Source organism: Lissotriton helveticus, chromosome 6 (assembly GCF_964261635.1).
Source record: "Lissotriton helveticus chromosome 6, aLisHel1.1, whole genome shotgun sequence".
NCBI classification, from domain to species: domain Eukaryota; kingdom Metazoa; phylum Chordata; class Amphibia; order Caudata; family Salamandridae; genus Lissotriton; species Lissotriton helveticus.
In genome coordinates, this window is record NC_136067.1 from 667,538,175 (window position 1) to 667,558,394 (window position 20,220).

At 47.0% G+C, this 20,220-nt stretch overlaps 1 protein-coding gene across 3 annotated transcripts in view; it reads right to left on the minus strand.

Moving 5' to 3' along the window:
- IBTK (inhibitor of Bruton tyrosine kinase) overlaps window positions 1-20,220 on the minus strand; it is an 876,521-nt gene that overhangs the window by 386,205 nt on the left and 470,096 nt on the right. For all 3 annotated transcript variants that reach the window (XM_078648126.1, XM_078648125.1, XM_078648127.1), the window contains one exon: window positions 5,341-5,401. In XM_078648126.1, coding sequence (XP_078504252.1) covers window positions 5,341-5,401 — 61 coding nt within the window. The remainder of the gene's footprint in view (window positions 1-5,340; window positions 5,402-20,220) is intronic.

The following is a 20,220-nucleotide window of genomic DNA, read 5'->3' on the forward strand; positions in this document are numbered from 1 at the left end:
TTATAAAGGCATACGAATCATATGCATATTTAATCGTAGCCCATGCAGTACACATTAAGCAAGGCTACTTCCCCGGACTCCTAGAAAGCACAACGAGTTCTCTAAACGAACCAAACCTCCAGCAACCTGGGAAATCCCCATTGCTTTTGTTTTGATTCGTCCTAGAACTCCTGTGAGCACTGTAAGAACGGCCAGTTCTTAGTGACATCTTTATTGACGTCTTATGTCCAACCTTACGTCAAACACGGCACCTTTCAGGTATAAATATACCAACGTTGCCTTAAGCAAACACACGGTGGTTTGGAGCAGAGCAGCTATCTACTTGTCCGAGAGCCCAGCTGACGCGAGAGCCCACGGACACCGCCCCTCCCTTTTGACGCACTGAGAGAGACGCTGTCTTTTCTCCTGCCGAGAAATCCAGCTCCGGTGTTTCCAGATACCCTCGCGGGTTACTGGGATATCGAGTCTTGAAAGAGAGATACCAGACCTCCTGCTTTCTATTACCCAGGTACGGAGCTGACTAAACCCTTAAAGAGAATTCTTGATTCAGATTCTTGGCAAAACCAACTTAACTTAAACTGCTACTTACTTACTCCTTCCCACGTATTAGGCTTAGGTCAGGCACACCGGGGTAGGCGTATTTAGAAGCACCAGTTGAGTACGTTAGTCAATGTATATTTGTATGTATATATTTTATCTATTTAAAGTATCATATGGCTAAGAAACCATAAATGCTTTTACAGTATTATTTCATAATACTCCTTTTACTGTACGCACTTTACTTTACTATAAGTATTGCAATTGTGGCAATTCATTTCTCTTGCATGAGAAAGAAGACTGCTCAATAAATAACACCTTTTATTGAAAACGTCCGTCTCTCTATTCTCTGAAATCTGGTGAAACTAAGTATGCACACTTGACTGAGTTAAATAGCTGACTATTGTTTTCACACGACTCTAGAGTTACACTCTTATTCTGAGGGAGCAAAGTTGTCATGTTTTATGGTTGTCAGAAGCTAGTCCTTTCTTATTTATCCAGGGAAGTTAAACTCCTCCTTGTTTATTCGAGAAAGTTTCTAGTGACCTCTGAGCTAGCTAGCAAACCTTAAATCTAATATAGTCAGTAGAGACCTAGATGACCTCAGTCCTACGTCTAAACTGCTGTTTATATTATTCCAATGCGCAGAGCCTATTGGGAATATAGGAACTACACTACAGATCAAGCCTGAAATATTGGGATCATAGGCCAAATATTCAGGACTCTTTGTTGGGGAATGAAAGTCCTGAACTCCACTGTGCCCAAACTATTCCAATGAACCAAAGCTTCGCAAAGCAGTCAGATGGGACTTCAGCACACTGACAGTGAGCCCCAAAAATGATAAGAGGTTCACAGTCATCTAGAAGTGGTCCATGACTGACTAGCAATCTTGCTTTCAATAGGTAGTTGTTGATTCACGGGAATAAAGGTATTCCCACCTCCAGAGATAGGCAGTGACCACAGCTAACACAATTGTGAATACCCTAAGGGGCATTGGTGAGGCTGAAAAAGAGCATGGCAAACTGAAAGTGCTCCTGGCCTAGATGAACAGCAGATAACATCTGTGAGACTGCAGAACAGGCATATGAAAATAAGTGATCTGCTGACCGCAGATAACATCTGTGGGACTGCAGAACAGGCATATGAAAATAAGTGATCTGCTGATCCAAGGACACAATCCAGTCACTTTGGTCCCGAGCAGACAGAATCAGGGCTAGCATGAGAATTTTTAATTTGTTCTACTGCATGAAGGTATTCAGAGGCCGGAGGTCCAGAATAGGCCTAAGCGCACCACTCTTCTTCAGAACGAGGAAATAGCGAGAGCAACAAATTCCTCCTCTTTCATATGTTCAGAACTCTTTAGATGCCAGTTCTGGAGTGCAGAAGGCTCGTAGGAGGAACACAACTGACAGGTTCTTGCCAGAAACCCACTCTGGTGTAGGAGGAGTAGTGGACAGGTCAGAAAGAAAAGGTAGAGCACAGCTATGTTGAGAATTTTACAAGACCCATCTGTCTGGCGCAATCAACATCCAGCCAGAGAGAAAATGTCGAATCCTGCCACTCACCAGTTAGACATGTGCCACTAGAGGCAAACTAAAGTGCTTTAGTGGCCATTGTGGCTAAGGAAGAGGTTCTGGAGGACTGCTTCTGATGCTGGTCTGCATGCTATCTGCTAGATTCCTATCCACAACCTCAACAGGACTGGTGTTCCTGCTGCCATGGTAGGGAAGGCTGTCTGGAATAGCCCCTGAACCTTCTGATTTGATGCAGTAACTGTCTAGCTGGGGTTCACAGTCCCAAAAAGTGTGTTGTAGCTCTTAAAATGCTAAAACACAGATTCGGCCTTCACACCAAAAAGGTGAGTCCCATCATAGAGCATATCCATGAGGGAGCAGTGCTTTATTGCACACACACACACAAAAGTGCCAGGCCCCTCGTCAGGATGTCACTGAAGCTTGCACAACCCACTGCCCCAGCCAGTGCCACCAGTGACAGATTTAGCACAAGTACTAACCATCACACCCTACAAGTGTGACAATTCAGATGTTTCCATGCTCCAAAAGCTACAAGAATGGGTTGGGGGCATGCATTCGTCATTTTGAATGCATATATTGAATATTAAACAACTGTTGTTGTGTTCATCTCTAATTTAGACAAACAATGCCACCATGTGGCTGTAACAAGTAAGTGACAGTGCTGAATATTAAGTGCCGGTGCCGAGCACCAGAAACCACCGGCTCAAATTAAGCACTGTGAGGAAGGCCTGTTGATCACTGAAGAATCCTGTGAAAAGCATCTACGAGTGGCAATGAAGTACAACACTAGCATCGTAAGCCCTCTTCAAGCAATCTGTAGTATCCAGACCTGTGCTGATAAAATATTTGGCCTAGACTTGCCCATCATGAACTGTCTGAGCCAAAGAGGCCCTAAGGTCTTCCAGGACTGCTGGCAATATTCCATTGGCCATGTCCCAGAGGCCATGAGTGTAGCACCCAGCAAACAAAAAGCATGTAAATATCATAATGCAAGGTTAGAAGAGAAAAATGGGCATTTGCCTCACATCTCATTGCTCTTGTGCACCCTTTTCGGAGTTTTTGAAAAAGAATTAGGACTGACCTTACTGGTCAAGGCATGCATGGTAAGGCTCTCTTCAGTGGGGGCTTGCTGGGAAAATCCAGATCACCAGGTGTCAATCTGTGATGTCTGGTTATCTGCCTATTGACAGGCAGGCAAGAACAAGGATTAGGTCAATTTGCCATCAAAGTATCAGTGAGGGCATTCTTAAAAGGAAGCAAAGGTTCAGACGTATCTGACCCAGGCTGAAAGACCTGTGTTAGGACAGTTGTGTTTGCCTTAAAGGAGGGCAACTGTAATTCTAGTGCACAACGCTGCCCTCCAGACCACAATACTAAAGAGCCACTCTCATCCATTGGCGGCCCAAGTGGCGAGTCAAGCTCTTTCATAGGTGAGGTGTAAATTCAAATGGCAGTTGGTAAATCATCATACAAAGCATCATAGGTATAGCGAGGGATGAGCATGACCATCATTACTGTCCACAACGCTCTGGAATAGGATCAGAGTCATAAAAACAAAAATAATAGCGACTTTGCTGGTAAATGCAACAAGGCAGAAGCAGTGGGTTAGAGTCAGGTTGAACAGTTACTCTAAAGTAATTTTTTTGTGTGACATTAGTCAAGTTTGAGTCTAAGTCAGTTCATGGTCGGACAATGGCAGCGGCTCCAGCTTACCTTCCAAGGCCACTGATAGCAATGTAGCAAGGACAGACATGGACCTTGGGGCCCGAGCAGACGATGTGCAGGCATCAGTACAGGCTTGGTAACTGAGGGTGACTTGCCAGAGGTAGCCTGAAGGTGCACTAAGGAGAGTCGGAAATGCAGTAAAAATCTGGAAAATGGCCTCTATCTGCGGTGGGGTTGCTGACAGCCTGTGACATATGGGGCATATCAGGCACAGCTGAGGACACAGTTTTGAAGTTCGAGACCTTGATGGAATGCACCTGGCATAATGAAACCTTCAAACCTTCTCTTTGGATTCAGAGAGGTGGGATGAGTCAAGCTTCACTTTGACTTCTTGTGCTTGGACTTCCAGAGCACTTCCAGTATGAAGTTGAGCAGGTGTGGAAACAGACTTGGGACAGGGAACAGGACCTTACCGTGACTTGGATCAGGAGTGGGACTTACATAAAAGCAACAACATCTTTATTGTTTGGTGACATGCAGCTCGGCATCTCAGTCTTAGATTGCCTCTGGGTGCTTGAGAGTGCACTTATCTGACAACTTAGGGTTGAGGCCCGACACCAGACATGAAAGATAAACCTTGCTCAAGTCTGTGACTGACATATGCTTCCTGCAGTCATGGCATGGTCTGAAACCTATTGTTTTGGGTGGAGTCATCGTTTTCTAGCACACTGATCTGAAATTGTTCAGAAGTTGTCTGAAAACAGAAAGAAAGGAACTGATGTCAGCATGCATGGGTGGTGTTCATATGCAGCTCTATTCCATCACTTTCGGGTGGTATAGAATCAGCACTGAGCCTACCGGCGTGAGAGCATAGTTTTCTGGATTTAGTCTTGTGTTAACAAAACAGCCACAAGGCTCGACAAATGCACTCGGTTCACCAATGAAAGCTATGTAATTTACAAAGGCAGACAAAACAACCGTTGAAAAAGTGGTAGGCCTGTTTAAAATCCACGGAGGGATTACAGCATGCATTGCAGAGCTGCGCATGCACGCTGACTCTATGCTCAACCTAAAAAGGGATACAAGGTGGTAATTGGGCACTAATGCTGGCACCAGTGGAGACCTAGAATGGCGGAAGCCTTTGGAAGGGATGCGTGAAGCAGATGTTCAGGTGTAGCTTTTATTCACTAAGGGTGTGGTGGAGGTTAAACCTAAGCAGGATTCTGCCTGACTTGGAATAACTTGTTATGATTTTGTGCTCTCTGCCAAGGAACTCAGAAAATGTGTCAGTCCAACATTTGATTAGAAGAGACCCCGGAAGAGGGGGGACTGAACCACCTAAAAAGGCTTTCTGGGAGGATATATCTGAGCTCCACAAATGGGACTGTATAACAGGCGACTTCAATGACCAATCGTTGAAATAAAGAAGCGTGGGTGGAACCCTGGCTAGTTCTGAGAGTTACTGGTGAGTCGTCATCAAAATTAAGTTATGATGTAAAACTTCACAATTAAAAATCACAATAGAATTGCGTGTTTATCAGTTCTTGGTAACATTATTAAAGGAAAAAAGTCAAAATGCAAAGTTACAAAATATGAGACTCACCTTTTTTCTATACGCAACGGAGAGTTCCTTCAGTACATCATCACTTAAAACATCCAGAGTCCTTAAAAAACAAAAAACATAGGTTAATCTAATTAAATACAGGTAGGCATTACATAAAATTCAAATGATTCTTAGCCTGGCCGTGTTTATGTAAAATGAGAAGTACTATTACATCTCTTTCAGCCTTGTCAACAGCAAAAAATGAAGGTTTTTCAATTTCAACTCGACAAGCTGTTAACTTTTTTGCTACCTGGGCAGCTTTTCAGAAGTGTCGCGAAAAAAGGAAAAGTACTAAAAATCACTGCAGTATAACATTAAACACAAATAAGATATACAACCAAAATGCTACGCTTGATTGGCAATGATAGAGAAAAATTAACATGCATCTAAAGTGCAAAGAAATTACAAAAGCATCATAATTGCATTGAAAATGAAAAATGGAACAAAGTCTTGTGTGGTGACCGAAGATGTTATTATTCATGCACTGCAGTAACTCTCTCAGACTGAAGAATATTGCCAAAATCTGGTCCGGCAAGCGATACCATAACAACATGTGTTTGAAAGCACTACAAGCAATGTCTTACAACAGGAACTAAATACCTTTTATGGAAAAGAGAAAAGAACACGGCTATCCTACAATCTTGGAAGTAATGCGTTTGTAAATATGGCACCTGCATCTGGTCATGAAGACTAAGGAAGCTGTGGGTGGTGTTAGGATTATCCTCTTTTTCAGACAGTGAATAGATGCAATTGCACACTGCAAAACAGTAGGTCACTTGGGAAATGACAACTTGGGGTGCTTCAAGCCACCTTTCTTGGTCATAGAGTTGGCAAATGAGTTCAGCATGTTAGCAGAAAAAAAGGTATGACATATAGCAATGTTCACAGTGACTTAGGATAATCAATGCTTTAATAATTCCTGCTGCAAATTCAAGCAGTTGAATCATAACTTCTTTGTGATGTCCTAAGTGCACTCTGTATGCCCAAAGGTGGGTCTTGTAGTTGTACCTCACTGATGAAGGCCAAGAAGGCTGAAACCGGTCTGGTGTTGCTTGGATTTGTGTTCACAGGGGACATTACCTAGCAGTTTGGGCTTGACTATTCATATTAGTCAGGAACAAAGTTGATTTGCATATGGTTGCTCCCTTTTTGGAGTGGTGAGTCAGCAAAAAATGACAGACTAGATTCAGTCCACAATAATTCCCACTAGCTAAAATGAATTTGGGCATTCTATCCCATCACCTTTTTGCTTTCCTAGATGCAAATGTCTAAATATTAAAACATTTTGGCACAGAGGCAACAAACACGTGAAAATGAAAAAAGCTCCCTATTCTTACATCAAAGAGTATGGGTAAGTCTACACGTTTCAATGTTTTCAACTCATCTGCCCTTGATACCACCTGCAAAATGAACACCTTTGTTAACAAAAAACTTTGGTTTGTTAAGAGAATAAGAATCTCAGAATTGCTAAAATTCTGCTTAGTGTTGAAATACAATATCCAAGAATTGGCTGGTCTTGACTATCGCAATGGCCCTCTATTCTCTGGAACCTGTGCTGCATGCATGTTGCTAGCAGAGCACTACATGCTTTCATGAATTCTTTAAGAAAACTCAGTTTATCACCTTGTTGCAAATAAGGAAAGCAAGTTCTCTGCAGTAATATTGAAGATAATATAAGACAGTTAGGAATAGTTTCGGAAAATCTTTATTTTTAAAATAAAATTCACCTCTCTGGGATCGACACAGCTGCAGAGGTCTCTCAAGACACAGCAACACCACATGAGGAGAACTGAAACTCAATCCTAAATAATAACTGTAGTTCATGATCACACATATTTTTTTTATGTCTACTAAAGCAGGATGGCCTACTGAGCCCTGAGGCAGAGTGCTGTATGTTAGAATGCAGATCATGTACTTGTACAGGTTTCCACAGTAAAATCCCACAACTGTTGTTGTTACTGTGGAAAAGGTCAGCATCCCCATAGGCGAGTGAGCAGTTACAGGCTTCCCAAGCAGCCCTGCTAACTTCTGAATACTAAAGTTGATATTGTTCGTTATCAAACAATTTGTTGCATTAAGCTCCACTTGATGCCTATTGCAGTGTGTACCTTTACAAAGTTACACATTACTGCCATGAATCCCCTATGCCCGTCCATGGTTGCACATGGGGTCTGTCCAGAGACAATTTTCTGACCTCTTGGAGAGACGTGCAAATGACTGCCAGGAAAGGAGACAATAGAAGCCTGCACGGGAAAGATGTGTTGCCTTTCCTTGGCAGGAAGCTACACTGGTGTTGGTCCAAAGGAGAGGTTAGAAGCAAGAAGAAGCCAACTTTAAAGGGCAGAATTTTACATTGAGCATACTCCTCTCCAGAGAAACTGGCAAGAATACATCTGATCAATTTGAAGCATGCAAGTGTCTTCCGTTTTGCCTGCGAGCGTCATTCCATACAGGAATTCTGGGTAGATATGATCACAACAGTGTTATCCACGATAGGCTACACAGTGGACACGGAATCAATGATAATGCATTTTGATTATATAAAAACAATACTAATGGGTGTGCTCAGGTTAACCGTGATTACCTTCCTAATGGGGAAAAGATGGATAGAAATGTGTATGGCAGTGAAATGCATCACAGATTTAAAAAAAGACTGGCTAAAAGACCTGACACAATGGAACACCAGGAGGGATATTTTCACGAGTCTACAACCTCCTACCTTCTGATCTTGAGACCTTTGGGGGACACTTACAATTATACCAGGCAAGCAAGGAGGCTGAGTAGCAAGATCCAGACATAATAGATCAAAACGCAATGACTGGCACTGGAACACAAACAAGGACTGTCCGGCCACCACCTCTCAACAGGTATCTGACAACGCAAATAACACTGGATTCTTTTGGTTGCACATGGAATGCTGAGGACTTTTTAAACCCTGATCACCAAAGGTATTATTCCCCATTATTACTCTGTACTGCCCTTGTCACCAATCGTGGAATTGTACCAAGATCATGTATGTCAAGCTTTTTTTCTGTAATTACAACTATTGATCATATTTCATCTAAACATCTATCGTTCTATGCTGTAGTATATCATGACATGTGGATAATCAACATTTTTGTAATCCTATTTTAAAAAAAGCATAACTTACTTCTCCATAAATAGTTGTGTTCTTACTTCCCAAAATGGTCTTAAGTTGTACTCCAAAGTTTCCTTCTTTGGCAAACCTTTTTCAACAAACTTCTTTGAATTTTGTCCGGTTACATCTTCACTACATTTACGCTTCCACAACTCCTTGGTAACTGCTGGTAAACCCTCATCGTGTACCAAAGCAATGTGCCAATCATTTTCAGTTTCTCTCTACATTCTAACTGTTTTAGCATACAAGAAAGAGGATCTCCAATCAAATTTTTCCTACCTGAACCATGGTATACTCTATTACAAACATCTAGCAACCTCACTGAAAATCAGGCGATTCTGCTGTCAATAGTTTCACCAACGGTTTATGATCACAACACACCTGAGATGGTCTTCCTCAAAAATATAGCTGGAAATGCTACAAAGACCATACCTTTGACAATGCCTTACGTTCTATGACTGAATATTTTACTTCCGACTGAGACATTTGTGTGGAAGCACAAGAAATCCCTAGGTGACAGCACTGCCCCATTCCTTTTCCATTTTCATCTGTCATAATAACATTTTGCAACCCCTAATTAAATCTCTTCAGCGCAGGGGAGTTAACAATTGTCTACTTGACAACTCTCAAATCCTCTAAACACTCTACTGTCCACACAAATTTCACATTTGTTTTCAATTCTCTTATATGAAAAACTTTACCTGAACATTTTGGCATGTATCAGAAATGGAATTCTGCTAGCCCCAGGAGAGTATACGCATTGTCCTTATCTGTCAGAGCTGGAGCATTTTGATTTCACATAGCATCACTGTTTTGGTTTAGCCCCTGCCTCACACAAGACAAAACCCCAGTATATGACACTCTCCTCCACAAATCTGAATTTGGAGAATTAAACAGTTAAATCTTTTTTTCTCGAACACACTTGGAACTCTCTGTAACCGCAAATCATGTTCCACTGTTCCCCTCTATACATCAAAATGTCACATGTGAAGCATTTATACCATAATCCTCCCCAAATAACTAGTAAAACAATCTTTGAAATACTGGTGCTGCAATGCCAATCCAATGCCATCCTCCTAAACTGGAAACAACCATCTATTAATAGAATAGCTAAGTACGTTCTACTCCCTGGTTCCAAAGAAATTTGGTGACAAACGGACGACGATAAGTCAACCATAGAGAAACATTTTGCACCTCTCACAGAACTTAACATTTCATTAATACGTGGGAATCAAAATAAATCAACAATCATGAAATCTTTCAAATGGCAAAGCTCTAGCATAACACTATCTTTCTATTGCTATGTTTTGCTATAACCAATGCAAAAATTCACTCTGATGTATTTATTGGCTCTATAATGCCAGCTACATTCGTACCCTTGTTTATTTCTGGTCAAGCCCCCTCCTTTAACTCAATGCAAGGTTCAAACCACATACATTTCCGATGGTTTTACTGGACACCCATACAAACGGATTGAACATCCTGTTTCCTGCTGTTACACCTTTATCTGCAAATAAGACTTAATTCCGACAGTCCGGGTCAAGTACTTTGTCCAAGTTTTTGCGGTGTGATCGTCCCGAAAACAAGGCTCTCTAACCACGGACATCGGCAGAAAGTAAGAAAGTAGTGGGCCAGGGGAGAAAATATGTGGGGTACAACCCATCAGGAGAGAGTCACCCACAGCCGCTGGGAAATGGAAGCAGCAGGCCAGGGAAGAGGGGCAAGACTCCACAACGCCCGCTCTCCAAGGAAGGCAGGAGCCGGTGCAAGGACCGGTGTGCCGGAAGATCAAGACTGAGGGAGCAGTGTTAGGAAGAGTGAAGCATCAGTAAGTGCCTTGTGGGGCCGAGGACATCAGTTACCGCTCTGCTGGAGCACCAGAGGCGCTGGGCGATGGTGGGAGACAGAGCCCTGCCTCAGGACCATGCTGTGGGCCGCGACAATAAACATCGGTTATTCAGTGCCAAGATGCCAAAAGAGATGAAAATGTGCTTTACAAAATACCCATGTTATGTTAGTTACATTTTAATCCACAAATTGACTGTGAAAAACACATTAAAATGTCAACTTTTGGCAACAGTAATGTCTTTCAAGTACCGCGGGCACACCTATGAAAGTGAATAACTACAATGGTGTACATGCGCAGGACTGCTGACTGAAATGGTTGATCCAAGAGAATTCAAATTCCATTTTAAAATTGTTTCTAGAACATCATCTTATTCATGGAAGTTGGGAGGCATCATCTCTCACTTTGATTAAAGCAAAAGCTTGAATAAAACGTTTTCTGTTGTTTTTCCTCTATTTAATTAAAAGTCTCTAGAAAACGCACCATGATTTCTGCAGCACAGAGATCTGGACAAATGGGTGCATGCTGACTAAGGTTAGTTAAATGCATGGAAAAAAAGCATAACATACCAATTGTCTCGAATGTGATCAATCAACTGGCCTGAATTCATAGCACCTTAAAATGGTTCTGAAAGGCATGCACAAGATTCTGGCCCCATTTTAAGTCACAGACACTGCAATTCACAAAAATCGCAGTGTTTGCAACTGCAGATTTCTTTTTTTTACCATGTAAAGTAGCGGCTGATATAAGGTGTTAGTGGTGTGCAGTGTGCGGAGGGGGGGGGGGGGCGAGTGAGAGGGGGGGTAAGGGGTATCTCGGCGCTGGTGGGAAGATTAAGAAAGCTATTGCCCAGAGTCACATGGTGCTGGGCAGACCCCTGCCGCTGGAGCCGGGGATCGAACCGTGATGCCCGGCGTCCAGCGTCAGTCGCCCTGGCCGCGGAGCCACACCTCTCCCCGCTCTTCTGCTAGTGCACAGGCTAAGGCTCTCAGACCCCCCTACGACCAAACCAGACGCTGCTCTCATGCTGGCAAAACTATTACCCAGCATGCAAGATGAGCTGGGATTGGCCAGAGGGCTGGTTTTGTGCTTCAACAGAGTCTGGGAGCTGGTACCTTCTGTTTTCCACCAGGCAACGCAGCTCAGGTTGGAGAGATGTCAGTGCGCATGTCTGTTTGGCCATCCTAAGAAAGGCGGCCAAATCGACACATGCGCAGTGCCCACCACTCCTCCTCCATACTTCCTGTAGTGCTCTGGTATCGCTAGTTTTTTTTTTCAAATCTTTTTTTGTAAAACATTTTTATTGGCATTTTTCATTATTACATACATCACATCGGTCATTGTCGATGGTTTTGGCATACAATTGATCCCGCTTGTGGGTAGAATACTGCGACACACTAGCATATGGGTTGAAGGTTATTGTGCCCTGTCACTCGGGTCAATTGCAATGACCCTCACGAGTCTATGTCCATATACAGGTAACCTTCACAGATGTTACTCGCCATGTCACACTAGGGATGTGAGGTGCATTGTCTCCCCGCACGCGGGTTCATAGGGGCTTCGAAATATCAGCCTTATTTTAACTGTAAATAAACTTGGGGTAGAAAACTGGGAGTCACTGGTCTTACGTTGTAATTGCGTGTTTGTGAACGCCTGAGAGCTGCACTATTGCGGGATACCACAATGTAATTGGGCCGAATTGGATTGGGGAGGGACAACGCTAGAAGCTATCTGCGCAGGAGGGTGGTGGTGGGTCGATAACAGCCATTTGGTCTGACCCAATTGGTGTTTGGGCCCGTTGCGTATCCACCCGAGCATCCTCAGGGGCTATAGAGGGTCCAGGCGAACCACCCCAGCGTCTCCGCCACTATCGCCGTTTCATGTGTACGTGAAGCAGCATAGCCCATGGCCTGGAGATTGGATGCTTGCAAATTCCCTGGGATTCCTCCCCTCGCAGTATTCCTTCTTCCGCTGCACCCCACTTCTTGACTGCACCCACACATGCCGCCAGGGGGGGACCGCCAGGTGCCTTCCAATGCATAGTTATGCACAGTTTGGCCAGGAGGAGCACTAAGGAGGCAAAGCGCATTTCGACTTTCATGTGCTTGTGACGCTTACGGATACCAAGGGTGCGAGCTTCCCACATGTAGAGATCCCGGAGGCCTGTGACCGTTCTATGAGTAGTATGGACGGTACACCAATAGCTGTGGAGGGACGGACAGTCCCACAGCATGTGAAAAAAGGAGGCAGCGGGCTCCTGATATCTCGGGCAGGCGAAGGTACCGTAGGGGAAATACTTCTGGAGCTTTGCAGGAGTGAGATATGCCCGATGCAGGATATGTAATTGTATGTTTTTGTAGCGGTAGTTGCGGGATACCTTCTTGATGTATGCTAGTGCTTTGACCCATTCCCTATCATGTAAGGGCCTGCGAAAGTCGGCTTCCCATTGTTCCCTGAGGGATGCAAGTGTGGGTTGCTTAAGGGATCATATAGCTTTATATATCCAAGTAACTAGGTGTCACCCTGGGCCCATCTGTAGGATTGCGTGAAGGACCGGGTGTGTAGGGAGCTCGTCCTCCGACGTTTGCCAATGTTTACGAACTCATTTCAAAGCTGCTTATGCAGCAAGAACTGTCCCCTTGGGAGCTCAAAGTCATTCACGAGTGCCTCAAACGTCTGCATTTGTCCGTCAAAATAGAGTTCCCCAACTTCCGTCAGGGCGTTTCTGTCCATATGTGCAGCATTCTCTCAGTGTAGTGTGTGTGACCTTTGGGTAGCCCTACCAACGGGAGGAGAGTATAGGGGCGCCGCACGATTAATTCTGCAGATGCGAGCGAGACAGGCGCGCACCGTCATCAGTCGGAGTGGCCTGGCCGGGGGGCGGGGTGCAGCTCCTGGTAGCAGCATGCGATGGACGGCGGGGGTTTGTAATTGCCAAGCCGCAGTGGTCAGTTCTGTTTGCGACCGACCCGCCGTCCAGCGGGACACCCATTGTAACTGGGCGGCCAGGTAGTAAGCCTCAAAGGATGGCGTAGCCAGCTCTCCTTGGCCGAGAGGTAATGAATATGCTACTTACCAGTATGCATCTGTTCTTGGCATGTAGGGCTGCTAACATTCATATCTTAGCATTAGATCGCCGCCTAGTGTTGGGCTCGGATGATTGCACATTGTTGTCCTGGAAGAGTCTTCGAAGTATCCTGAGATAGGTGGCTCCTCCCCTGGACTACAGTGCGCATGGGCATCGGCTCCATCCCCAGATTGTTTTTCGCCATTGTGGCAGAAGATGGAGTGAAAAGTGTAAAGGATGTCCATGCTAATGAATAAATACAATAGTATATCTGCAGCTGCGACAGGCACCGGGGAGGAGGGCGGGCGATATGAATGTTAGCAGCCCTACATGCCAAGAACAGATGCATACTGGTAAGTAGCATATTCAGTTCGAGGCATGTGGGCTGCTAAATTCATATCTTAGCATAGAATACATAGCAGTCCCTCCATCAGCGGCGGTTGCCCGTGCCAGCTGCAGAAACCTGAAAAAGTGTTTTGAGAACAGCCTGTCCTACAGCAGCTTGCTGCTTGGAATGTACATCAACACAGTAGTGTTTTGTAAAGGTATGTGGTGTGACCCACGTGGCTGCTCTGCAAATGTCCTCTAAAGGAATGTTCCCCAGGAAAGCCATGGATGCCCCCAGTTTGCGTGTGGAGTGCGCTCTGGGGGGTATTGTTAAAGTGCGCTTTGCTTTTTGATAACATATCTGGATGCACTTAACAATCCACCTGGCTATCCCTGCCTTGGAAATTGGGTTGCCTTTGTGTTGTGGTGCGAAGGCAACAAAGAGTTGTTTTGTTTTTCGAAAGTGTTGTGTTCTGTCTATGTAGTACATCAACGCCCTCCGTACATCTAAGGTATGGAGCATCCTTTCCGCCACCGTTTGCGGGTTTTGAAAGAATGCTGGTAAGTCAATAGTCTGGTTTAGATGAAACTGTGACACCACCTTAGGAAGGAATTTAGGGTTAGTGCGTAGCACTACCCTATTTGGGTGAATTTGAATGAATGGCTCTTGGATTGTGAGCGCTTGCAGCTCACTGACACGCCTCAGAGACGTAATAGCTATAAGAAAAGCCACTTTCCACGTAAGGAATTGGAGTTCACACGAGTGCAGTGGCTCAAATGGTGGTCCCATCAGTCTGGTGAGAACGACGTTGAGGTTCCACACCGGAGCTGGCGGTGTCCTTGGGGGAATGACTCTTTTCAGACCTTCAAGGAAGGCTTTAATGGCGGGCACTCTGAAGACAGAGAAGTGCTGCCTGTTCTGAAGATAAGCCGCTATGGCGGATAGATGTATCCGAATGGAAGTGTACGCCAGATTGCACTTGTAAAGATGCAACAGATAGCAGATGATGTTGGGGATAGATGCATCTAGTGGGTTGATGTCATTGGATGTACAGTAGATGACAAAACGCTTCCATTTTGCAGCATAGCATGCTCTAGTAGTTGGTTTCCTCGCCTCCTTGATGATGCTCATGCATTCTGGAGGTAGGTTAAGGTACCCAAACTCTAGGACTTCAGGAGCCAGATCGCCAGGTTGAGCTGTTGCGGATCTGGATGCTGAATTTCTCCATGGTTCTGCGTCAAAAGACTGGGCGTGAGGCGCAGTCTTTGATGCGGTACCACTGAGAGTTCGAGGAACGTGGTGTACCAAGCTTGGCGCGCCCACGTTGGAGCAACTAGGATGAGGGTCATCTCGTGTTGCCTTAGCTTTCTTGAGACCAGCGGTATTAGAGGGGCTGGCGGAAAAGCGTACGCAAATTTGCCTGACCAGTTCATCCATATCGCATTCCCCTGCGACTGTGGGTGAGGGAACCTGGCGGCAAAGTGTTGGCATTTTGCGTTCTCTTTTGTGGCAAACAGGTCTATCTCCGGATGACCCCACTGCTGGAAGTACGGGTGGAGGACAGATGGGTGTAACTCCCACTCGTGCATTTGATGGCTGTACCTGCTGAGCAGATCCGCCATCTGATTGTCCTTTCCTGGGAGGTGTTCTGCCATGAGGAAAATGTTCCTCTGAATGGCCCACTTCCACATGCTCTGAGCCAGATGAGACAGCTGTGGCGAGTGGGTGCCTCCCTGCTTTTGAATGTAGTACATCGCGGTCATGTTGTCCGTCCGGACTAGCACGACCTTGTTGCACAGATGTACAATGAAGGACTTGAGCGCCATGAAGATTGCCATCAGTTCCAGATAGTTGATGTGCATCTTCTGTTGCTGCGTTGTCCATAGTCCCTGCACCGTGTAGTCGAGCACATGAGCTCCCCATCCCTGGAGAGATGCGTCCGTTGTCAGGACAATCTGCGGCACGGGCTCTTGGAACAGTCGGCCCTTGCAAAGGTTGTGTGGAGTCCACCAATGCAGAGAGTCGTATGCCCGACTGGTAACCAACACTAGGTCTGTCAATTGGCCACGAGCCTGTGTCCACTGATTCGCTAAGCACTCCTGGAGCGGGCGCATGTGTAGCCGTGCGTGAGGGACAATGAAGATGCAGGAGGCCATCATGCCTATCAACTGCATGAACACCCTCGCTGGAAGCGAGTGCTGTGGCCTGAACCTTTGGATCAGGGCCTGCATGCTGTCTATCCTGACTTTGTTTGGCTGAGCCATGGCCGTCAGGGTGTTGATCGTTGCACCTAGGAACTGCCGGACATGTGCCGGCTGAAGATGCGATTTTGGGTAGTTTAGTGAGAAACCCAGATCGTGAAGAAGGTGAATTGTAGTTGACATGTCCGCGGCGCACTGCTGCTCTGACTTGGCTTGTACGAGCCAGTCGTCTAGGTAGGGGTAGACATGGATGTTCTGCCTCCTGAGGTGCGCCGCTACTGTCGCCAGACACTTGGTGAACACCCTCGGGGCTGTTGTGACTCCGAAGGGTAGGACCTTGAACTGGTAGTGTCTGCCTTGAATAGTGAACCTGAGGTATTTCCTGTGTGACGGGTGTAGTGGAATGTGGAAATACGCATCCTTGAGATCCAAGGTTGCTAGGAAGTCCCCTTGGTTTAGCAAGGGAAGAATCTGTTGCAGCGTAAGCATGTGGAAATGTTCTGATAGTATGTACAGGTTGAGGGGGCGCAGATCTAGAATGGGTCTGAGAGATCCGTCCTTCTTTGGAATAAGGAAGTACAGGGAATATACCCCTGTGCCTTCCTCTCCCACCGGCACTTGCTCGATTGCTCCCTTTTGCAGCATCACCACTACTTCCTGCTGCAATAAGAGCAAGTGCTCTGCGGACATAGGCCTTTGCCTTGGCGGGATGTTGGGTGGAGTGGACTTCAATTCTAGGCAATAACCATACTGGACTAGTTGTCGCACCCACCTGTCTGTGGTGATGTTTTTCCAGACGGGCAGGAACTGCTGCAGTCTCCCCCCGACAGGTGTTAGGTGGTCGGGGGGTAGTGACAGAGAGTCACTGTTTGCTTGGAGTAGAGGAGCGGGGGTTGTTGTTACCTCTGCCGCGACCTCTGTTGCTGTTATTCCTGTAACCTCCCTTGTTCTGTTTCGTGAACGAGGATTGTGCCCCACCTTTTGAGAACTGGGACTGTTGACCCATTTGTCCTCTGGTGACCCCACGTGCACCTGAGCGACGAAAATTGCCGCCACGAAACTGTTGTGACTGCAGGGCCCCCATGGATTTAGCAGTTTCCGTGTCCTTTTTTATTTTCTCTAGGGTGGTGTCAACATCTGGACCAAACAGACTATCAGGATTGACCGGCTGATTAAGAATTGTTGTCTGAATATCCGGTTTAAAGCCTGAGATGCGTAGCCACGCCTGTCGTCTCAGCATAACGCTAGTGTTGACAGCCCTAGCAGCTGTATCTGCAGCGTCAAGCGCACATTTGATGGCTGCGTTTGAGATTAGCTTCCCCTCGTTAATGAGCAGTTGTGTGGCTTCTTGGAACTGTGGAGGCAGGTGTTGTACAACCTGTTCTAGGGTGTCGTAGTGCGCCCTATCGTAACGCGCCAAGAGCGCCTGTGTATTGGCGATGCGCCAAAAGTTTGATGCCTGTGCAGCTACTCTTTTGCCCCCTGCCTCTAGCACTTTGGACTCCTTATCCGGGGGAGGAGCTTCACCCGTTGTCTGGGAGTTGGCACGTTTCCTGGCATTGGCGACCACAAGAGAGTCCAGTGGCAATTGTCCCCGGATGTAGGCGGGGTCCGCAGGTGCAGGCCTGTACTTCTTTTCAATGCGAGGGTTGACCACTCTCGCTCTTGTAGGCTCCTTAAAAATGTCCCCAGCATGTTTGAGGACTCCTTTTAGCATGGGAAGTGTCTTTACTGTCCTTTCAGAGACTGAAAAGGTGTCGAAAAGGAAGTCTTCCTCAACCGGGTCGGCATGCATGTCCACATCATGATTGGCTGCCGCCCTTTCAAGTAGTGCATGAAAGCCTGCTGAGTCCTCAGTCGGGGATGCACGTGCATTAAAGAGCTGCGGGTCCTGGCCCACACCTTGGGTGTTGTGGTCACCAGTGTCATCGTATGAATCCGGTTGTACATCAGGTTCATCGATAGGGAAATTGTACTGCTCGTCCTCATCATACCCCTCACCCGCAGAGTGTTCTGGGGAGGGAGTAGGGCTCCGTCTTGGAGGAGGCTGGATTGGTTCCGTGAGGCCTGAGGCGTCAAGGGGAACCCTCTTCTTTTTCAGTGGGATGACATAGGAGTCCACTGGCTCCGAAGTGATTTTCCTCTTATAGAGGGTCAGCTTGCCTGTTGCAGCGTCGATGAAATGCTCTGAATCGTCTTCTGATTCGAGTACCCGACGTGGAAGCGGGCCAGCCGGCGAAGAAACCTGTTTCGGAGCCGATTTCGTCGAAAACGCTTTCGGCGCCTCCTTAGGTGGCAAGAGAAAGAGGAGTTTCCCAGAAGGCTTTGCCGGAGTGTCCTTTTGCGGCTGCGGCGATGGTATCGGAGCCGACGGGGCAAAGGCTTTCTCCCTGATTCTGTGCAGTGACTCTGCAATGAGGGACGGCTCAATCCCAGTGGGTTTCGTCGCTGACGAGGATGGTCCGCTCGGTCCCTCGGATCCGACGTCCTTGTGGGCCTTGTGCGCTTTGGGCGCGGAACCCGTTTTCGGCGCCTCCGATTCTTGAGGCCGGGGCGCAGACTTCTTGTGCGTAGCCTCCTTGGAGCCGACCTTGGCGGGCTTGGATGGCGTCGTAGCCGCTGACCCGTGCCGACCATCTTTCTTGGAGGACCCATCCTCGGGCGTCGGTTTCGATTTTGCAGCATCGGAATCGACAGACTTCTTCGGCTTCTGCGGACCGGAGGTCGACGGAGCCGATGGGGTAGCGGGCACCGTCTTCTTCACCGGCACGGCAGCCATCTTAGGGACACTCGAGTCCTTAGGTTTCAGTTTCGTTTTCGGGTCGGCCATTTTAGGTGTCGTCGATCCCGATGGTTTCAGTTTCGATTTCGATTTCGAAACAGTGTGCTCAGCAAGTAAGTCCGTAGCCGGGCCTGAAGGCGGGGCTGTGGCTTGCGGCAACGGGTCTTGGGTAAGGCCGACAGGCGATCCCGTGTCCCGGTCGGCATCTTCGTAACCTTCGGGGCAGAGCTCGTCCCCCGAGCTGTCTGCCGCGGCCCCATAAATCTCTTCGTCGTCTCCTACCTCTTCGACGTATTCAAGGTCTTGACCCGCGACTCCGTCGTCGTCTCCCGGATCCGCCTCGACCTCCGTCTCAGGTGGGGAGATTTGTAGATGGTGACCCTGGACCTCTTCGTCCTGGTCGCCGAAGATGTTCTCCGGATCCGGGGCCGCTTGCCTAGCTTCCAAGCGCACCGCGCGCCGAAGCTTGAGAGTTTTCTTTGAGCGGAACTGTGCACAGGCCTTGCACTTGCCGTCGTCGTGGTCAGGCGAAAGGCACTTGTTACAGACGGGGTGTAGATCAATGTGTGGGTACTTGGACCCACAGAGCGGGCAGTACTTAAACGGGCTCCGCTCCATGTCCGAAAAGGCTTGCAGTCGTGTCGCGATGAGAAGGCCTCAAAGTTGAGAGAGCGAAGAAAACTCCGCTTATTCCGACTCCAAGAGACGGAAGACTCGAGACCGTGCGCAGACAATACCGACGCAAGAAAATCGAGGCCTTTTGGCCGCTAAAAGTTAGTTTTTCTTGGTTCCGACAGTAAGACGTCGAGACCACATCCGAACCCAATGGCGGAAAAAAACAATCTGGGGATGGAGCCGATGCCCATGCGCACTGTAGTCCAGGGGAGGAGCCACCTATCTCAGGATACTTCGAAGACTCTTCCAGGACAACAATGTGCAATCATCCGAGCCCAACACTAGGCGGCGATCTAATGCTAAGATATGAATTTAGCAGCCCACATGCCTCGAACCTGCAACTTTGCCAGGGCGATACGCCTGCGGCCACATCCCCAGATAAGGGTCCCCAGCAAGGCATCTAGCTCGCTGAAAAACGAGCCGGGGGGGAACCACTGGGAGGTTGGAAAAGAGAAATAGGAGTCTTGGGACTAGGATCATTTTGGCGATCGCTATCCTACCCGTGACTGCAAGTGAGAGATCCTTACAGAAGTGTACAGATGACCTAATGCCTGCCATCAGCTTTAGATAGTTACCTTTCATAGATGTCCTGCGGCGTGTGATACAGTCGAACTCCCAGGTACCGTACTGCCTGAGGACTCCATGAAAGGTCAACATTACCCAGCCGCAGCTGGCACTGATGCATTGCCTGTACCAGGGGGTAAACTGTGGACTTGGCCCCATTAACTCGTAGTCATGCCACTTCTTCAAAGTCTTGCAAAATGTGTGATATAGGGGTGAGGTCTGCTGCAATATCCTGGACATATATGAGAACATCATCAGTGTATAATGACATTGTAGGA